The sequence below is a fragment of the Myotis myotis genome, unplaced genomic scaffold (assembly GCF_014108235.1).
Source record: "Myotis myotis isolate mMyoMyo1 unplaced genomic scaffold, mMyoMyo1.p scaffold_m19_p_5, whole genome shotgun sequence".
NCBI classification, from domain to species: domain Eukaryota; kingdom Metazoa; phylum Chordata; class Mammalia; order Chiroptera; family Vespertilionidae; genus Myotis; species Myotis myotis.
Genome location: NW_023416357.1, coordinates 25,997,487 through 26,013,323, shown reverse-complemented (window position 1 = coordinate 26,013,323; position 15,837 = coordinate 25,997,487). Strand labels below are relative to the sequence as shown.

Genomic DNA, 15,837 nt, shown 5'->3' with positions numbered 1-15,837 from the left:
ACCGAGGTGCAGAGAGGGTGACTTGCTCCAAGCCCGTAGCTAGTGGGCAGAATGTAGGCACAGCCCCTTGCCCCTCCCTTTATGGACCCTCAGTCATGTCCATCTCCCATGATGTGAGAGCTCCAAGCACTGCATCCAACGGCCTCCTGCCTTGTGTGCCTGGATTTATGATACTCAGTCCAAGCCCAGCCCACCCAAAGGGACTCAGTACCTTAACCCGGAAGCCTGTTTTCTCCTGGGTCAGAATCCCATAAGCCTCAGTCCCCCTTCCCCCCAATGGCATTCCTCCCAAGCCCTGCTGACATCGCCTACTGGACCCAGCCCCTCTCTCTCCACCCACATTGCCTCGGCCACAGGCCAGGTTTCACCCACCTTCTCTGGACTATGACAATAAGCTAACTTGCCAACACCCCAACTTGATGGCCACGCACCTCCCAAGTGACCCCTCCCAAAAGACAACCTGATTTGATGCTCTGTCACCCCCAGGAGAGTTCCAGATGCTGCCAACGGGGGTTGAAGACCTTTCTAGCAACCTTACCTCTTGTAGAAGGGAGAATATGTCCCCCTAAAATATATATTGAAGTCCTAGCCCTTCCTCCCCGCTCACCTGAGAATGCACCCTTATTTGGATGTAAAGCTAAGATGAAGCCATCCTGGATTAGGATGGGCCCTAATGGGATGCCTGGTGTGTCCGGGTAAAAAAAAAAAGGGGGGGGGGGAATTTGACACCAAGACAGAGAGACACACAGGGAGAAGGCCATGGGAACATGAAGACAGAGAGCAGGGAGAGGGACTCTGACAAATACCACAAACCATCAGAAGCTAGGGGGCAGCGTGGGACAGATTCTCCTCTGGGGCCTCCTCAAGCAGCGCTGCTCACACCTTGGTTTTGGACTCCTGGCCTCCAGAGCTGTGAGAATATAAATTTCTGTTGTTTGAAGCCACACACTATGACACTATTCCTACAGCCCCAGGAACTACTGTGTCTCCTATTCCTGCCTCTTCCCTCTCTCCTCCCAGGAGCATCTGGACACAAATGCTCGGAGCTCCTCCTGGCTTCCTGCTTTCTGGCTGGATTATTCCACTTGGCCTTTGAATCCAGCTCCTGAACAACCTCCTCCAGGAAGGCTGCCTTGCCTGAAAGGAGCCCAACACGCATTTGCAACCCACGAGGCAGGGGTTAGGGTTTATAAGTGCCATTAAACTATCAATTACACTTTCTAAGACCTTGAAAACAAATAGCTATCCTGCAATTCAGCCCAGGAAATGAGTGAAGGAACTTCAAAAGTTTACATGAATTGTCTGGAAAGTTATTTTTAAAGGAGAAGACGGCTGTAATTCATAGGTAAATATCACACAAAAGTGCCACGAAGGTATGTTTGCAAAGAAAAAAAAGTAAGAAGAAAAATCTAATCAAGGGAGAAATATAGAATGAATGCATTTGTTAAAATGGGCATTATTGAAAAGGTTGAGAAATTAGCCACATAAATTCCAAATATTGGACTTGCCTAAAGACATTTTTGTGACCAAATAAACCAAGTCATAATATCTAAACAAAAAAAGACATTTTTTTGTATTTTTATCAAGAGGAAATAATGCAACTAACTTTACCAAAGGAGAAGACCCTCTGATAGTTTAAAAAATAAAATGCAGTATTTATTGTGTTTTCCCTGTGCCTGGCACTGTGCCAGCATATCATATGCTTTAACTTATTAAGTCTTTATAAAAATCCAGTGTCGCCATAACCGGTTTGGCTCAGCGGATAGAGCGTCGGCCTGTGGACTGAAGGGTCCCAGGTTCGGTTCCGCTCAAGAGCATGTACCTTGGTTGTGGGCACATCCCCAGTGGGGAGTGTGCGGGAGGCAGCTGATCGATGTTTCTCTCTCATCGATGTTTCTAACTCTCTGTCCCTCTCCCTTCCTCTCTGTAAAAAATCAATAAAATATATTTTTTTAAAAAAATCCAGTGTCATATAATACTATTATATGCTTATTTTACAGTAACTCGCCCAAAGTCACACAGCCAGGAAGTGTTGGAGCAGAGATTTGAAGCCAGGTCTGTTGAATTCTGCACCCCCACCACAACACCCACACTCACACTCACATGCACACACACACAGACACACACGTACTCTGTGCCCTAGCTTTACCAAGTGTCTGCCCATCATTCTCTAAATATAGCTGGCTGTTTCAACCTCTGCTTTGGGACCCCTTACCCACACCTCTAGGGCCTGGTACACACCTACCCACACATATTTCAAGGCTCAGCTCAAGGGTCATTAGACATAGAAATCATTCTGGATGCACAGACAGCTGACACTACCCCTCTCCCCACCTTTTCCTTTCTTTCTCCCCACAGTAGACTTTCTCTCCACACACACACCCCTCCCCTCAGCTGTATGAGAACCAGACTCATTCCCACCTTGGACAGTACTGCAGTCCCAGTAACCAACACAGTGCCAAATGGGGAAGACTTGTAGCAATTATTTGCTAAACAAACAGAGAATGATCTGACTCCTCCTTGCTCTGGACCATCTGTTTTGTTTTTTAAATATATTTTTATTGATTTCAGAGGGGAAGGGAGAGGGAGAGAGATAGAAACATCAATGATGAGAGAGAATCACCGATCAGCTGACTCCTGCACAACACCCCCCTTGGGGATCAAGCCCACAATCTGGGCATGTGCCCCCAACCAGAATCGAACCCAGGACCCTTGAGTCCACAGGCATATGCTCTATCCACTGAGCCAAACTGGCTAGGCCTGGCCCATCTTTATCTGTACATCAGTGGTTCTTATTCAGGGGTGATTTCAAGGGGACACTTGACAATGTCTGGAGACAATTTGGTTGTCATAACTCAAGTTGTACTGCTAGCATCTAGTGGGTGGAGGCCAGAGGCACTGCTAAGCATCTTACAATGCACAAGACAGCCCACTCCCTCACCCACAAGAAAGAATTCTCCAGCCTATGACATCAATAGTACTGAGGCTGAGCAACCCTGATCTACCCCTTCTGTCTCAGCAGCTGTAACATATGCAATTCACTCTCCATGATGGATCTAGGCCCTCGAGGGTAGGATTGCTTTGTCTTTTAAGCACCCAACATAATGGATGGGTGGGTGGGTGGATGAATGGGTGGGTGGATGGGTGGATGGGTGGATGGATGGATGGATGGATGGATGGATGAGAGAAATGCAGAAGGGACAGAGGCAGACTGAAATTCAATGTGCACATTGGGGTAATAAAAACCCTGAAAGGTCTTTTGGCTGAACTGAGGACCTGAGTTTGGGGAAACGTATTAGCTGTGTAGAAATGTTTTCATGCTGACCATTGTGATCAGCCCACAAAAAGGTCAAACCAAAGTACCAACTTATGGCTTTGTTTGACAAACGCAACCCCAGAGACCTGTATTCTCGTTAGCACTGTTCTGCATCCATATTATGCTGAGATTCTTCAGATTTTGGGGGGAAAGTCCTACGTTGTTCATAATTTTACATTTACAGTCTGGGGCTCAGAAGAGTCTTTACTTTTCTAACCTCCTAATGACAATGGAATCACAGTGGTCTGAGTAATTCTAACATCCAGGTCTTTCAGCATTAAATACAAGTAGGTTTTTTAAAAGAAATAAGAGTTATTTTAACAAAAATGCCCAGAATAGACTCTTTGATTAGTAATTAAATGGAAACAGACAAGGGAGAAATATGTATGTTATAAGAATAAGGAACATAGTTCTTAATTAATGGTACATACTTAAAAATTCTCAAAGTATTTCCAAATTCAGTGTCTTCTCTGACATTCAGAGTGATACTGTGAAGTGATTATTGTCCCCACTTGACAGGAAAATACAGAGTCAGAGCAGTGAGGCTGAAGGTTTCCTCAAAGTCCAGATTCCAGGAGACTGGACCCTGGAAGTAAGAATGGGAACCAGTTCAACAGCAGCATGGCCAGGGGACATCAGAGGCCCTGGATGGATGGAGCGATCCTCCCCTTCCTGGCTCAGTGGGCACCTCATGGGCATTTCAGCAAAAAGCTCAGCCACCCTGGCAGAGCCAGGAAATGCAAATGGTCGTTTTCAAGCTCAGTGTTTCACTGGATGATACTTAAATAGCCAATCAGTGGAGGGCAGGCAATCTGTGAAAACGTATCTGTTAACTGTGACATGGGGTGTAGGAAACAGGAGAGGAGAGCAGAGTTCTTTGTAACAGCTGAGTGCAGTGAAGGCATGGAGACCTCCGACTAGCTGACAGCGGGCGCTGTCTCCTGGTTGCTGAATAGACTGGGCACTGACACTTTATGTTCATAATTCTTCCCAGGCCACAAAGAGTAGTCTGTTCACTGGGGTTTGTCTGTTGTTTTTTGTAACAATTGGGACTTTCACAAACAATAGGCAGTGTATATGCTCATCCAAAAGCCAACAGAACATTTCAAGATTATCATGAACCTGTATTTGACTGCTTTTAGTTCAGGATTCTCAAATCACACTATAAATTTTCAGTATTATAGAAAAAAATAATAGAGGTAATTAGAATGTTCATTTTCATGAAAAAAAGCATAATATTTGCTCTTACTCATGAAGAAATTGATGCTGATATGCCTACAAGTTGCATTTGCATATGTTTAATGAAGTAACTTTGGACTTTGATCTCAGCCCATGATAATGATTACAAATGTATTAGCTTTTGCTGGTCCCCTTTTATCAAGTATAAGTATACCACATAAGCAACAGAGGAAATCATAAAATTAAAACTAGGAGTCATGTCCTGGTGAGACATGAGGAAGTTTCTAGAAGTTAGTACGTGGCAGTGTCCAGTCTTCCTTCACCCTTTTAGCAGCTCACTTGGTGTGAACCAAGCAGCAAATTGGAAGAAGTTTGTAGTAGTATGCATGGGGAATATATGCATGCACTTGCTGGTGGAGAGAACTCAGCCAAGTCTTTCTAGAACGTTTCCACCCCAGCAACAAATACACGCATGAGACACTGAGAAAGGCCAGCAGGTCTTCAAGGAGGGACTAAAGGAAGTCAAGTGCAAGGAAATGTGCCCAAGAGGCTCCCTGGGCCCCCACCCATATCCCAAGTTTGTGTGAGGAATCACTGGCCCTTTACCTTTATCCCCTCACGGGACTTGAGGACAGACCTCCTCCACCAGCGGCTTCCCAGGGACATGACATAAGGATGTGGAGAAAAAGGAACACTCATGCACTGCTGGTGGGAATGCAGACTGGTGCAGCCACTATGGAAGACAGTATGGAGTTTCCTCAAAAAACTGAAAATGGAACTCCCATTTGACCTGTGATCCCACTTCTAGGAATATATCCCAAGAAACCAGAAACACCAATCAGAAAGGATATATGCACCCCTATGTTCATAGCAGCACAATTCACCATAGCGAAGATCTGGAAACGGCCTAAGTGCCCATCAGTAGATGAATGGATTAGAAAACTGTGGTACATCTACACGATGGAATACTATGCTGCTGTAAAAAGGAAGGAACTCTTACCATTTGCAACGTCATGGATGGAACTGGAGAGCATTATGCTAAGTGAAATAAGCCAGTCAATGAAGGAAAAATACCACATGATCTCACTCATTCATGGATAATAGAGACCATTATAAACTTTTGAACAATAATAGATACAGAGGCAGAGCTGCCTCAAACAGATTGTCAAACTGCAGCGGGAAGGACGGGAAGGGTTGGGGGGGCAGGAGGGAGGGGGGTAAGAGATCAACCAAAGGACTTGTATGCATGCATATAAGCATAACCAATGGATATAAGACACTGGGGGGTAGGGGAGGCTAGGGGACTGTCAAGGGCGGGGGGGGGGGAAGGACACATATGTAATACCCTTTGTAATACTTTAAGCAATAAAAAAAAAAAAAAATTCTAAAAGAAAAAAAAAAAAAGAAATCCACTGAGTGCTCCCGAGCTTGAATTTTAAAAGTCAGATTTTTAAAATGTTTGTGTGAATATACAGATATGCTCATGTATATGTAAACATAGAAATCTCTACTATTATTGAAGAGGAACTGAAAGGTATAATTAAAGGCATCTTTGGTGGGAGAGAAGGAAGTTAGGGCTGTATCTGCCTTGGAGAGGGCGTGCTGGGTCCTGCAGGGGTGCTCTTGGATAAAGCTGGCCCTTCGGCTGGGGAACTGGTGGAGGATGCTTTCCGGTGTCTTGGGAGGAGCATGTGCGGAAGAAGCCAGTGCCTGGGTTTGTGAAAACAGCAGCCGCCCGCCTCTCCCCTGCCCCAGAAGCTTGCCAGCCGCTGGACCCCTCCATCCGCCTTGTACCAAAGCTGTAATGCTCCGTATCTCTCCTTGCATCACACTAATTCAGGCATTAGGAAGGGCCACAACTTTGCCAGTCTTAACAAAGATGGTGGGAAACAGGATTCCTGCCGGGGTTCTAACCTGGCTTCTCTTCTCTCTCACACAGGGGCGCATCTGTAGAAAGGCCGGCAAATCAAAGAAGTCCTTCAGTCGCAAGGAAGCGGAAGCCACCTTTAAGAGTTTGGTGAAGACACATGAAAAGTACGGCTGGGTCACCCCACCAGTCTCCGATGGCTGATGTTTGCAACGAGGCCTCTCCACACTCAGACACCCGCCATCTCCTCCTCCACGCTGAGCATCCTCCATCCTTTTTTACTCCAGTGGAACTGAATCCTGAATGCCAAGGAGACATTTAAGTTATTTATGAACAGATGTGTTTACAGGGAGAAAGAGGGAGCAAAAGCTGTTCGGGATTAAGTTTCGATCATAAATGAATGATCATCTCTAAGTCACTTTAGAACAAATGTTGAGCTGGTGACATTTCCCAGCCCACCTGCCCCTCCACCTGGTCCCATTGCCCTTAGCTTCTTTCCATAACAGCAGCTCCAAAGAGCAGGCAGGAAACTTGACGCCCGCAGCTTGACCCATTTCCGTGTCCGTGGCACCGCTCATATTCCCTAGGACGCCCTGCACCGCCGGTACATGTTCGCTGTGCCCTCTATCTCTGTTTCTCTCCCTGGCAGGGCAGCATCACTTAAAGATGTGTCTTTCCATGGCCCCCTGTGACAACATGTAGACCTCATTTGTGCTATGACCTTTGGCTCATGAAAACAAAAATTTAATATTGCAGGTTCTAGTGATTTCAAACTGCCCTCTTGGTTCAGATGTGCTCTCTGTGCTGGTGGGGTGGTGGCCACAGAGAAGCCAGCGCCCTTAGGTGAGAGGCAGGGCTGCTGTGGCCTCAGTGGGGCACACAACCCTGCAGACGCCAGGTGTGCACTCCCTGGGTCTCAGAGCAAAGTGTGGGGACACGTGGACAGTCTCTTCCGATATCCTGAGATGCTCCTCCGATAGCCGGCTTCTGTTCCTGTCTTCTCTCTGCTGGACAACCCACCACCAAAAACGAAAGACAGTTTTCCACTCACAAAAGTCATCGGACTCATTTTATCATGTGTGCTAGTGACAGGGAATGCCAGAACTGCCAAAGGATACCAAGTGATCGTACGACGACTTGCATGACCGGGTTTAATTCTTCACCCTGTAGTCACTTGTGTGTCCCCCTGAGGCTGGGATGCGTGAGCACCCCGCTGTGATATAAACTTCCTGTTATTTAATCTGCCCACAGTTTCATTTCTGTCTTCTGTTAAGTTACTTAGAACTTTCTAAGGAACTCCATGAGATGAAGAAATACTGTTTATAATCATACGCAGGAAGAGGAAAATTATTCACCCCAAGTGGAAAATCTTACTGGACACATTTGAAATAAAATCATGCATACCTGAGACACTGCCTCAAGAATCCAGTCATTGTGGGCCATGCTTCTAGTTCAAATATTTAATCTATCGGAACTATTTTAATATTTCAAATACCACACATAGCACGACAGCCATCTGCAGTGAGAGACAGGAGATGGGTCATAGGAACCCGTAGTCTTTGCAAAAGGATTAAAATGGTCCCCAGAAGCAACCAGGGAGATAACTAGAAACTGGCACATAAAGGGATGATTTGGCCAAATTTGACTGTTGCCAATTATATTTGACCACTCTGAAATATAATTTCAGAGGGAAGAGAAATCTTTGCTGATTACAAATCATTTTTTCAGCCAGTCTTGGCTGCTCAGGGAACTGCCTGCTCATTGTCCAAGGTTGTCAGAAATCTAACCTCACTTCACAGGACAGGAGTGGAGTCTTCTCAATACAATTGGCCACTCACCAAATCTTCCTTTTATTGCTATGTTTATTTTTTTACCACATTTTTCTGTGCCCCCTAAACACACACAGCTCTGTTCAGCCAAAACAGCAGTGTATTGAGAATGCCTGACCTCCTGCTCAAGTTCCCTCCAAGTAACAATAGTCACGAAATTTGATGACAATGAACTTTAAGCGTTCATTCATCTGATCCTCCACAGAGGAATTCTCCATCCTGGAAACCCGACATTTAGGGGGTGGTTTGGGACCCTTGGCTATTCATTGTAATCGAACCACACTGTAGACCTTAAAGAGCTAGGACAGAGACAGGTTGTCAGGGAAGCACCTGAGTTCATTTCTTTCCAGATAGTTTCCTTTTTAATGTAAAATTAAAGGTGACTTCCTTTAAGGAACCATATGCATTATTTGGAGATATTTCTATATGTCCAAAGCTGGGTCACCAAAGCTTGTGGAAGAACATGTGCATATTGTTTCAGGGGATGCCACACTTGAGGGGATAGGAAATCAAATGGTCATTTATATGTTTGAGCCTCAGTTCCCTCTACTGTAAACTCATGCAAAGTTGGTGTGAGAACTGGCTACACAATGAGGGAAGGAGCTTGAGAAACCCAAAATTGTCATAAGCACTTTACATGTCATTTTCACTGGTATTGGGAAATTTACATTACAACAGGCTTTCATTAGAACACACTTGAATAAAGGCTCAGATTGAACAATTACAACAAACACACTTGAATAAAGGCTCAGATTGAACAATTACAACAATTCATTACAGTTACCTTGTCATCATATACTGGCTTTCTGTCTCCAAACCCCTACTTTAAGTAAATGAACCAAACTTCAGATATAGGGAATACAGAAGTGTAAGGTGCATCTCCTTCCATGTACACACTCATAAGACAAGAAAAACACACAGGAACCAGCAACAAGTGAGTGGAGATTAAATGCTAACTGCAGGGCAGACACTGTGCAAGCAGAGGATTTCTAATTGATAACCAGGGAAGTTTTCACAGAGTAAGTTAGGCTTCAGCTACAGCTTGGCAAGAGGGAAGGACTGGTGTAGAAACGGCAGGGGGGAGAGGGAGAGGGTAAAGTCACTTGCATAGAGGGCATGGTCTACCTATAGATCTGCAGGATGCAGTCCAACCTCACAGCCCAAAACACCTAAACATTCTATTCCAGTGTTTTATCTGAACCTTTCTAACAACATGCAAAATTTAAATAGAATTTGCTTTCTGGAGAAGCAGAACTAGTGTGCTAGGTCAGAGGAGGGTAGAACCATCAAATTTGGGAGGCCACTTAGTCTAACTTCATACACTCTCCAGTGGAGGAGACAAGCTCAGAGTTATGAAGTGGTTTTTCCTAAGTCAACTGGAGGAACTAAGCCAAGGTCTCTGTCTTACTGGTGCTGTCTGATCCTCGGTGATGCCATCCATGAACCATTCGTCAGTTCTCATGGTCCACATCCTTAGCCCATTGCTGGATGGAGCTACAGGTTTTCCAAGCTGGCTGGGAAACACCCAAAGTGATCCACTATGTGTCAAAAACAAGTTGGTGCAAAGGGCCAACTTTCCACTCTTGACTGATTCAGGGAAGCTATAGTAGGAACTTGGACCTCAGCCCATGTGATCACAATCAGTATTTGTTTTTCCCTCCAAAGTCATTAAAATAATATACAGCTCTGTTACTTCGCTTTATGCTGGGTTCTACCTTATCTTTCTGATTTGGGCAGGCTCCAGTCTACATAGTATTGAATATCACTCAATCCCAGGGCCCATCTGACCTGCAGGATGTGGTCAATGAACTGGAAAGGCCAAATAAACACAGCTGACATCCAGGAAGGCAATAAGCAATGTTAGCTTTGTTCCAGAAGAAACACAGGAGCAAACTATGCTAGCCAAAGAGACAATCAAAGCAGAGTATTTGAACATAGTGTAGATCCAAAGGGGAAGCAAGATTTTATTTCAAGGTCATAACAAGGCTAGACAAATAGAATGGACTGGGGGCGTCAACCTCGGAGTCACCCCTTTGGGTCAGTAAGGGAATATGTGGTGAGGGAATAAATACCTGTTCTGCTTCCCACTGCGGATAAACTCTGGCACTTCCCTGTTCCTCTACTGGAGCAAATTAAGTGGCTGTCTTCCTTTGTAGACACACCATCACTTTGCATCTATAGATGCCAGGTGACCACTTTTGATGACACTAAGTGAGCTAAAATAGAACTGCTGCAACCCGATGTGCTTGGTTTCACTCCTGCTTGCCTCCTCAACTGATGTGACTTTATTTCGTGATCACAGTTGCCATATGACTATGGCAGGCTGCTGATCTACATACGATGGGCTACTGGTATGTAGACTATCACCACAATTCACACTGTGGCTTTCATGTATACTCTTTCCAAAGGTGTCCTATTCTGTGGTCCTCAAAAGAACAGGGGGGAAATTGCATATGCCATAAAATAACTAGGAAAGAAATGTTGGCTATTGGAAGAGGGTGAATGCACAAATCAAACAGTCTAGAGGTACTGTCCTAATGGAAAAAAATCAAGGATTCTCAAAAGAAAGACTTTAAAACCAATAGATGTCTTTCTATGGAATGTTTGTTGTGTCCTTGCATGTCCTATGTTCAGTATTTGTTGGAATTCCTTGTGATTTCCATATGCATTATCCTCTGTGGTCCATTGTGGGTGGCTTTTTATCAAGTGGTACCCTCTGATCTTTTGTGCTTTGATTTATCTGTGTTTTAGAGCATGTCATGGGTATTCTCTATAAAAGTCAATGAAATGTAACTGAACCAAATCTAATTAAGCAGCAATGTGATTTAGAAGATTTTTCCTTCAGCTTCCATTTGCATTGTAAAGATTTATTAATGTGGTTGCCAAAGATCCCCATTAAAGTTTCTCAACTTAATTGAAACTGTGTGCTTAACACAACACGATAGCCTAAACTAATACTGATTTACAGATTTACTTTTCTGGAAACTGTTAGAGAGCAGTAATTCTGCAAAGTGACAATTTTCACATTCCTAAACTCAATCAACCTAAAGGATACCTCAACTAACTTTTTACATTAATATAGAAGTTGTCTTTCAGTTTTTATTTTAAATTGTTTATCAGAGGGATTTCTCCACACTTGTGTCAATAATTGAAATTGTTTTCCAATCAAGACCCCATTTTTTTTTTCATTTAAAATCTGAGATTGTGATGATTTTTGTATTCAATCGACATAGGTTTTGAAATCAAACAGCCTTGAATTCCCTCTGCTTCTTATCACCTGTGGATAAGGAACTTAGGCTCCAAGACACTTTGTTTCCACTTTCCAAACTAACTTGTGATGCTAATATCTACTGTTGAGGGTTGCTGTGACAAGACAGGCAATGTGTGGGAATCATGAAGCCCCATGCCTGGCATGGAACTGATTCTCAACACATGATTTTGGAAATAACAATGCGATTGAACTGGCACGGTCAAGTTGACAGCTTGAGGTGGCTATTAGGCTCTACTTGGGGTTGTTCATTTCATCCCCCGTGAATCTACATCCTTTTCTTTGGTTGAAGACATGGAAGATCCACCATCAATAGGACATTGGCATGTTTCACTCTCACATCAATGTTTCCCTGTCACATCGATGTTTCTCTTTCTCTCACTCTCTCCCTTCCTCTCTGTCTCTAACAAAATAAATTTAAAAATCTTTTTTTAAAAAATAGGCTCTGAATTTCTCTTGGGTGATAGAGATGGACAAGTGCCCAGCCACTCACACCCCAGAGCATCTCCAACCCTGGCTGGGTGGGAGCATTGACTGTGCTAGCTTGGGTAGTCTGGGTGCAAGGACATAATTTTCTTAAGGTGCCGGGAGCCGGTCCATGCTTGCTGTTTCAAGGGACCTGGCATATATGGCATACTGTTCTTAATATGTTTGCTCACCTTCTTGGCACTATGTGTTTTAACCAAGGTCTCTGAGAAAGGTTGTTTCCCCAGGTAGGGATTTCCCCCTGAAGTTAGGGAGGGAATAAAACCTCTTAACTAAGTGCCAGGTGGGTAATTAATCACTTTAACTACGAACAATCATGCTTAAGCTACATAATCTTTACTCCCTGGAATGGAGATAAGAAACGCCCTAACCTTTGTAATAGAGATTGATAGGATTGAATCAACTGGTATAAATACAGATGTAATAAGACAGTAAGACACAGAACTTAGAATACGGAACCAAGAGAGACAGAACCTAGGCACAGAACCTACACAGAACGTTCTCTAGAGACAGAAGAACTTCGCTGGAGAGAACATGGCAAAAGATCCTGGACAGAAACTGGCCTCAGAACCTAGAGACAGAACCTAGCGAGAGAACATGGCAAAAGATCCTGGACTGAACCTGACTACAGAAATGGGCAAGAGAACCTGACTAGAACCTGGTGACTGAACCTGGCTGGAGAACCTGGACAGAACCTGGCTGGAGAACCTAGCGAGGGAACATGGCTACAGAACCTGGCTGGAGATCCTAGCAAGAGAACATGGCTACAGAACCTGGCTGGAGATCCGAAGCAGAACCTCTCTGGAGATCCAGACCAGAACTTGGCTGGAGATCCTGGCTAGAGATCCTGGCTAGGCTGCTGATCAACTGAACGCTGTCTCCCTGTCATTCCTTCTTCGCCGACTCCATCCACACCTTTGGGGACTCCTGGACCTGCTGGGGTTGGACCCCGGCAAGTGGGCTTGCAGACTCATCACTGCAATCTCTCTGAACATCACCTTCTTCCTATGCCTCTGTTTCTCAAATCTGCCTCTGCCTTTCTCTTACAAGGATACTTGTCATTGGATTGAGGGCCCAGCTTAAATCCCAGATGACCTCATCTTGAGATCCCTGACTTAATTACATCTGCAAAGACATGTCAAAAAAAATAAGGTCACCTTTATAGGTTCCTGGAATTAGGGAGTAGACATAACTTTTTGGGCACCACAATTCAGCCCAGTACTATATATATCTTTTCTCTTTATGTTCCAGGATAGTGCCTTGTTCTCAGCCGTATCACATGTATATGTGTGTGTAGATATATTTTACACTCTAAGGCAACATGACTAGAAGTAACAAGGTCCCCATTTCTGGTCTCAACTTTATAATAGATTAGATGGGGACGCTGGACCCTGAATTTAATTTCCTGTACCTTAAAACACCCTTGCAAAAAAAAAAAAAAAAAAGGGATCTCGAGGTTAGAGTTCCCTTGTCATAAAGAACCTTTCACCTTTGGAAGTGATTGGAATAGGCTTGTTTTAAAAGCTTCTATGTGTCAGGAAGGAAGTGTGCTTGAACAGGCTCTGAGTTTAGGACTCAGTCTGGGGCAATCTGAACCAAATTAAATGACAAGGTCATTTCCACTGGCCCCCGAGGGCCTTTCCAGTTTATTTATTAAATAAGTAATTGGCAGGGAGATTAGAAGTCAGAACCTTGGAGCTTGTTTCCCACACTAACCTTCTAGAGTAAATGTTAGCAATCTCCAAGCTATCATTTACCCAAAGCAGCCTCTGGTCCCACCATTTGAATGTGGTGAGACCCTGGATGCCATGATGTCCAGGGCTCTGGGGACACCTGACAGGATACAAGACCCCGGCAGGTGAGAACAGAGACTCTCCCGGTGGCCCCAGATCACAGAAGAGAGGAGATTGAGGCGGCAACATTGCATGGAACACTGTGTTGTTTCAGAAATTATAGTTTATGGAAAAGCAACACCGTAAAATGTAGAAACTAAAGTGAGAAGAAAATCCTTGAAACAGTGAGACTAAGATTCTGTAAATCAGGTGTATGTGTGTGAATTTACTGTCAATGCAAAATGATCGTTAGTATTTAAAAGGGACAAAGTCTGAAGAGTGTTTGCTACAAATATTCCTTGGAGCCAGAGGTTTCAAAGTTGTTTTAGGATTGACTTAATGTAATGTTTTTGTGACAGGAAAGTAATCGACCGTGTTGAAGTGAAATCACATTAGAAAAATCAATTACGCTTTAAATGCCCATTTCCCATCTACAAGCTCTACCTCGCAGCGTTGCCTATGGGGATGATATGAGAAGATAGTTTTAAAAGGTCTTTGAGAAATTAAAAACTTTTCAAGTGTAGGAAAAGAAAAAATAGGAATGGTCCTCCATGGGAAACTTGTTTAGAATTATTTGATTGGATTTAACCTTCAAAATTATTTTAAAAAACTTTTCATGAGTAAAAACAAAACAAAACTCTGGCATAAGTTTAAAAAAACAAACAAAAAAAGTATTTTCAACAGTCACTGAATCCTGACCCTGTTGCCTCTCTCATGCAAGGTTATCCATGATCCCTACGGAAGGCTGAACAGATAGACTTTAACTCCATTTTTGTAAACAGACTGTGTGCCCATCTACCTCAATATTGCTACCACTTCCCTGTGCCTAAGTAAGAGTAACTTGTTTCCATTAGCATATAGCATTTATTCTGGCATGGGAATAAAACTCGGTAGGGCAAACCCTGATGTGATAGACAAAGCAGAGCTCACCACCGTGCATTTTCCTCAGTTATCCTACCAGCACAGAGGCCACACCTGGAATTCTCAGTGTTAGGATCCAGGTGCAGTCCTATTGGTTCTTTTACTGTTGCCTTAATGCTGGGGTCCAACCCCAGCGGGTCCAGGGGTCCCCAAAGGTGTGGATGGAGTTGGCGAAGAAGGAATGACACAGAGACAGCGTTCAGTTAATCAGCAGCCTAGCCAGGATCTCTAGCCAGGATCTCCAGCCAAGTTCTGGTCTGGATCTCCAGAGAGGTTCTGCTTCGGATCTCCAGCCAGGTTCTGTGTCCATGTTCTCTTGCTAGGATCTCCAGCCAGGTTCTGTAGCCATGTTCCCTCGCTAGGTTCTCCAGCCAGGTTCTGTCCAGGTTCTCCAGCCAGGTTCAGTCACCAGGTTCTAGTCAGGTTCTCTTGCCCATTTCTGTAGTCAGGTTCAGTCCAGGATCTTTTGCCATGTTCTCTCGCTAGGTTCTGTCTCTAGGTTCTGAGGCCAGTTTCTGTCCAGGATCTTTTGCCATGTTCTCTCCAGCGAAGTTCTTCTGTCTCTAGAGAACGTTCTGTGTAGGTTCTGTGCCTAGGTTCTGTCTCTCTTGGTTCCGTATTCTAAGTTCTGTGTCTTACTGTCTTATTACATCTGTATTTATACCAGTTGATTCAATCCTATCAATCTCTATTACAAAGGTTAGGGCGTTTCTTATCTCCATTCCAGGGAGTAAAGATTATGTAGCTTAAGCATGATTGTTCGTAGTTAAAGTGATTAATTACCCACCTGGCACTTAGTTAAGAGGTTTTATTCCCTCCCTAACTTCAGGGGGAAATCCCTACCTGGGGAAACAACCTTTCTCAGAGACCTTGGTTAAAACACATAGTGCCAAGAAGGTGAGCAAACATATTAAGAACAGTATGCCATATATGCCAGGTCCCTTGAAACAGCAAGCATGGACCAGCTCCCGGCACCCACTCTGGGTGTCATTGTCAATGTGGAAATTTCTATGCACACCCAAATCTCAGCTCTTCCTGCCACGGACTCTACAGCAAAGCCTTTTTCCCTCCTCTGTGACCTGTAGGTCATTCTCTCCGCAGAGCTCTGTCCATGCTGCTCCCCCAAGAGCACTGTACCT

General features: G+C 44.2%; 1 protein-coding gene across 2 annotated transcripts in view; it reads left to right on the top strand.

Moving 5' to 3' along the window:
• UBE2QL1 (ubiquitin conjugating enzyme E2 Q family like 1) overlaps positions 1-9,284 on the top strand; it is a 39,344-nt gene extending 30,060 nt beyond the window's left edge. Inside the window, exons 2-3 of one of the 2 annotated variants that reach the window (XR_004967667.1) lie at positions 2,001-2,055; positions 6,435-6,568. Coding sequence is in view for 1 of the 2 variants with exons in the window: in XM_036310277.1 (XP_036166170.1) it covers positions 6,435-6,566 (132 nt within the window). In the remaining variant the exon portion in view is untranslated. Of the gene's footprint in view, positions 1-2,000; positions 2,056-6,434 lie in introns of both variants that reach the window. The other variant, XM_036310277.1, reaches the window with a different exon arrangement.
• The last annotated feature ends 6,553 nt before the right edge of the window (positions 9,285-15,837 follow it).